The sequence below is a fragment of the Sinocyclocheilus rhinocerous genome, unplaced genomic scaffold (genome assembly GCF_001515625.1).
Source record: "Sinocyclocheilus rhinocerous isolate Xijiao unplaced genomic scaffold, SAMN03320098_v1.1 scaffold1402, whole genome shotgun sequence".
NCBI lineage: Eukaryota > Metazoa > Chordata > Actinopteri > Cypriniformes > Cyprinidae > Sinocyclocheilus > Sinocyclocheilus rhinocerous.
The window spans coordinates 434938-440866 of NW_015640486.1; the positions used below are offsets into that span (position 1 = coordinate 434938).

Sequence of the window (5929 nt, forward strand, 5' to 3'; positions counted from 1 at the left end):
ATTTGAGTATCGATACTTCCGATATTTGCATCAATATCGATATATCGATACTTTAGGATCGATTCGCCCATCCCTAGTTATCACTATCTTTAACAAACCAGTCCAGGGCCGCTGAATGTGAACTCTGAGAAAGCCTCAGGATGAAGAGTGCATGTGAGGTGTTGAGGTCTCCTTGAGTCTGGTGTGTGATTCAGGATTCAGGACTGCTGCTCTGCAGGGCTGACGTCTGGGGATGGGGATAGGACGGGGGCAGGAGGCTCCTCAAGCCTGCGAACAGCTGGTTGACCAAAGCCTCCATGGATCGGGTGTGTTCAGCCAGCACTCGGGCCACCAGACGCTCCTCTCGGACGTGACTCTGCTCCAGCTGCTGCTCCAGCCAGGCGTTCTGCGTCTGCTGCAGGCTCTCCAGAAAGCCCTGATACTGACTGTGCAGCCCAGCGCAACAGGAGCGTATGTGCTTCAGCACGCCTGAAAACACAGGAGCAAACAAACACTGAGAACAGAACACAGCAGCAAACAGAGAGAACAGAGAACACAGCAGCAAACAGAGAGAACACAGCAGCAAACACAGAGAACAGAGAACTCAGCAGCAAACACAGAACAGAGAATACAGCAAACACTGAGAACTCAGCAGCAAACACAGAACAGAGAACACAGCAGCAAACACAGAACAGAGAACACAGCAGCAAACACAGAACAGAGAACACAGCAGCAAACACAGAACAGAGAACACAGCAGCAAACACAGAACAGAGAACACAGCAGCAAACAGAGAGAACAGAACACAGCAGCAAACAGAGAACAGAACACAGCAGCAAACACAGAGAACAGAGAACTCAGCAGCAAACACAGAGAACAGAGAACACAGCAGCAAACACAGAACCGAGAACACAGCAGCAAACACAGAACAGACACAGCAGCAAACACAGAACAGAGAACACAGCAGCAAACAGAGAGAACACAGCAGTAAACAGAGAGAACAGAGAACACAGCAGCAAACAGAGAGACCACAGCAGCAAACAGAGAGACCACAGCAGCAAACAAAACATGGCTGCTATCAGCTGCACGCTTCATATGATCAGTGGACAGCAGCACACTGACATCAGTCACACCATCAGCATGAAAACCTCTGAAATTTTTCAGAGTGCAGGTCACTCTCTAGTTCTCAAATCTTCACCACTTTCACCCATTCTCAAATATTGGGGTTGCGTTTAACATGCAACGAACGCGATATTGCGTAGCTGTCAGTGACCTATGGCTCTGTGTAGTAAATGCCGCTCCATCTGAAAGCACGTGATGGAGATTTACTACTAATCACAGAACCAGCTTTACTGACGAGATGCGCATGATAATCGCATTCAATTATTTGCACAGCCCTAGTTACAACGCAAGGCTATATCCATCTTATTCATTTTGTTAATTAAAGTTAGATGTTGTGAATTTGCCATTGTACTATTTTATGGCTGCATAACCATACGTTTAAAGTAAGGGGAAAAACCCCAAAACCTTTCATTTATTTGTGTTACAACGTGGGTACATCAGTCTTATTCGTTCTGTTAATAAAATTTTATGTTTAATGTAAGCGACTTTGTCATTGTAACATTGGTGATGTTGTGTGTGCTTTTCATTAAGAGCAGGCTAATACTGAATCAACCTTAAGCATTTATTTTGTTTCAACAATAGGAAAGACCTAACGTTAAAGATCAAAATAAGTGCTACAGATGTGAGAATGCGAGATTTGTTGCTGATGAGGTAAATACTCTAGCTCTTTCTCTGCTGACTCATTGCTATGTCTGTAGTAGGGATGCATCAAAATGAAAATTATTGGCCGAAGCCGAACAAAATGAAACACTGGGCCGAATACGAACACGGTTTTTCAAATTTTTTCCCCCATGTATTTTGCCAATTTTTTTCACCATTGCATAAATTAAATACCAAATTTTGTATTTTACTGTAAAAATCAATTACAATACAACAATTAAAAAATATTTACTTCACACTGAACATTTCTTAACATTCTAGCAGACATACCAACAAAGCACAATTTAACTTAAAATTAATAAGTTACTAAAATAATTTTTTTGAGACCCCCTTCTTGAATCAGGCATGTATTTTTTTTACTGAGCAAATAAATGCAGCCTTGCAGAGTAGAAGATAATTCTTTTAAAACAGAAAATATTTCATATTCCACAGATACAAATCTATTACAGATTTGAACACTAAGTGCGAATGTTATAATAAATGTATTAATATAGCTGTTGTAATTCTTCAGAAGTCTGAGATCCGCTAGTGAGCGACGCCTCGTGGTACCATCACAGAGAGGCTCAAAATCACTTTCCAGAACATTCTCGTTCACTGTTCCTGGCTGGTGGAACGATCAATAAAACAAAAATTTTTTCCTTTCCTTTCTAGCTTGTACTTATTTGAACAATGCCTGAAACTTGGTATTATAAGCACTTCCTGTGTCTGTTTGCCTCTTTAAGAAGAATCGCTTTATGTATTCCCCAATTGTAAGTCGCTTTGGATAAAAGTGTCTGCAACATGACTAAATGTAAATGTAATTATTATTATCATTATTATTGTCCTACTTTATTTTATTTTACAGAACAACAGTAACATTACAGTACTAATGTTTTGAATGTTGATCGATCTTTTATTTTGGCGGAAACCCACAGGAAGACCTCAGTGCTTCTTTTTGTTGACAACAGCAGATTTATAAATGATTCTCATTAAGAATTTGGGAAGATGTTTGTTGCACGTATCACATTGTCACATGCCTAGTAAAAATTCATAAAAATGTGACTGAGCAACTAACGAGTAACACTGTTTCAGCGCAGATTTTCCTCGCTCTGTGGACTTTGAACCCTGGTGAAGCGAGCTCGTGCAGCGCTGTTTGAATGTAGTTTGTGCGTGTATTAGAAAACAATGTTCTGCAGTTTATTTACTAATTGTTTAAGGCCATTTGGTGATTTCAATCATCGTACAGTAACCAGCAACAGCCACCCGTCCTCTTCTCATCAGAGACATGCGCTGCAGCACTAAACGGTCTCTCGCTGTCGGTGCGTCTAATGATTTTTGCATCTTTCTCGGACACTTTTAAATGCTTACACACTGCAGACGTGTTTGCTGCATTAGTGCGCGCCTCTATTTGATTGCGTCACATCATTGTTTGGTACAATTTATTCAGTCTTTTCGCTTATTCTGCTGAACACCGAAAGAGCTTTTTTTGCTATTTTTGGCCGAACAATTTCAGCTGCCGAACATTCGTTGCATCCCTAGTCTGCAGAAATGATTGTTAAATCTTAATTTGGGTATGGCACAGACATGTTACAGGTAATAATATAATCAAAAAATCATGGCAACAAATTATTTTTAAGTTGACTTTCACAGTCAATTTGATTCAACTTAACTCCTGTTTAACCCTTGCTTCTTGTCATTGTAGGCTTAGGCTACTTTTTTCAATTAATTTTAATGAATATGCAAATTAATCAAATTAATTTGATTTATTTTTTGCTACACATTGTTTATTTATTTATTTTTTAACACTGCAACCCCAGCACCCCCATTTGTTCATGGGCTACACTCCAGGGGGTGCTGCAGCCCTATTTCACCGCGGTAATGCACTCGACACAATTTATAACTTCACAAACATTATAAATTAACCTTTTAAAAAAAAGAAAAAAAAGAATGCATTACATGACATATTTAATGTATCACATCATTGTTTATATTTAAAGTAATAGTTCAGCCAGAAATGAAGATGTGCTCAACATCAGATCATCCGAGATTAGGATGAGTTTGTTTCTTCATCAGATTTGTAGAAATTAAGGATGCACCGATAGGATTTTTTTTTTGCCGATACAGATACAGATTTAACAAACAACTATTGGCCGATTCCAATACCGATACCGATATTGGTCAATTGCATAAAGCAGGGCTCAAAAACGAAAAAAAAAACCAAACAAACAAAACAAAAATTCGATCGGTTCACTCGGAGCAGAATTGGTATTTGAGCGTTTCTGTTCCTGCGTTCCTCTGTATTCCGAAACAGGTTTGAGTAGACAAAATACCGGTTAATAACGTTACTTATTAAACTTTTTCTTTGCCTATAATAATAATAATAATAATAATAATAATAAAGTACAGCGTTTTCTTTCAACGTAAAACATCATCCTTCACATAACAGCACAGTGAGGCGCTGGTCACGCTGAACGTACTACTGAACGGACTGTACTACGACTATTTAAATTGAGCAGTGTAACTTTTTATGTTTCTTTAACTGTATTTTATTTTGATAATGAACAGGCTGTGATGTCAAGTTAGCAAAAATATTTTGTATGTGTGTGTGAGTCGCCGAGGTGATTCAAAACTGTAATGCTTTTGCAAAATAAAGAACAAGACTTTCTGCCGTCTCGGTTTCCTTTCTGTGAACTTAGGAGCGCGTTACAATGATCCAAACTCAGCACAATTTTTTCTTTTGTTTTGGTAATCTGTTCATGTTTTAAGTGAGATATATTTTGTGTATAGGCCTATATATTCCTTTTCATGTAGCATATATAGCCTAGTTTTATTCTGTTTTCTCCGTTCACAGAAGCCTAATGCTTGGCGGTTCGTGACGTATCCTGGGATAAACTCTAACGCCGGGGAATTGCCATTGCGACTTACCTATGATGAATTTACAGCTGAGCGCGGGCATTTCACTCGTTGGATGCGTCACATTTGCATTGGCCGTACTATGCCGTCTGACAAACTATATTTTGTACAGATTTTATTTTGGCAAGTATTTAATTATTTTGCCCAGAGAAAAACGTTGGATAATGCAACAGACATGCAACTCATTGTCTCCATGCAGTTAATTAATAAAGCATCGGTATCGGCCCTTTTCATGCTATTTCCGATATGCCAAAGGCTTTAAAATAATCAAAAATTGGCCGATAAATATTGGTGGCCGATACATCAGTGCATCCCTAGTAGAAATGTAGCATTGCATCAGTGTCTCAGCAATGGATGCTCTGCAGTGAATGGGTGCCGTCAGAATGAGAGTCCAAACAGCTGATAAAAACATCACAATAATCCACAGCACTCCAGTCCATCAGTTAACATCTGGAGAAGACAAACGCTGAAACAAATCCATCAAGATGTTTTTAAAGCTGCAGTCTGTAAGTTTTGCCTCTTTGTCGCCGTCTCTGTTTGAAACCTGCAATTGCAGCTGTTTGTAGAATTATCATCTTAACATGGGTTGTGCACCGGCGTGGCTCCAGCGCGGATGAATCTCATGTTTTGAGGTGAATGTGTGGCTGTCAGTCACCGCACCGGTGTGGATCCTGTACTTAGCGATCATAGATATGACCCAAATAATTATTTTCACCAGAAATTGACATCTGAACAATAAGTAAGTAACAAGTCTGCCTCGTTTGTTCTGACCAACTGAGGAAAAAAGCATTACAATAAATCACGCTACAATGGTGATTAAATCTAATGATCACTTAACTCATATCACATCAAACCGAGCAAATTATTATTATTGTTATACTTTGTTCTGAAATTGTTCATGTTAACAACATCAGCATTGCGTGACTACGTGTATGTAGTGTGCATTAGCGTGTAGATTTCAATTTCTGTAGTTTAACCTCTAATTGTCATACCATTCGAATTTCATATTAAGAAATTATTTTAACCCAAAAAGCAAATTATTCTTCCTTCGAACTGGTTCTCTAATAATAATAATAATAACAATAGCAATAATCTAATAATCAGATGCACATTTAAAAATGGAATATAATTTAATTTCAGTCACGTGTGTTTCATAAACACATAATCCTTTCTGGATTACAATCCTCCATCAAAATGATAAATTTAATTATTCCAGCTGCTGTGAGGAAAGGCTATAAACGATCCTCCACCTGCAGCATCCTCACATGTGATATAGC

At 38.6% G+C, this 5929-nt stretch overlaps 1 protein-coding gene across 1 annotated transcript in view; it reads right to left on the reverse strand.

Moving 5' to 3' along the window:
• The window catches only part of LOC107753235 (uncharacterized), a 10640-nt gene continuing 4711 nt past the window's right edge, over positions 1-5929 (reverse strand). The window contains exon 3 of the mRNA XM_016569355.1: positions 1-468. Within this exon, the coding sequence (XP_016424841.1) occupies positions 191-468 (278 nt within the window). The 3' untranslated portion in view covers positions 1-190. The remainder of the gene's footprint in view (positions 469-5929) is intronic.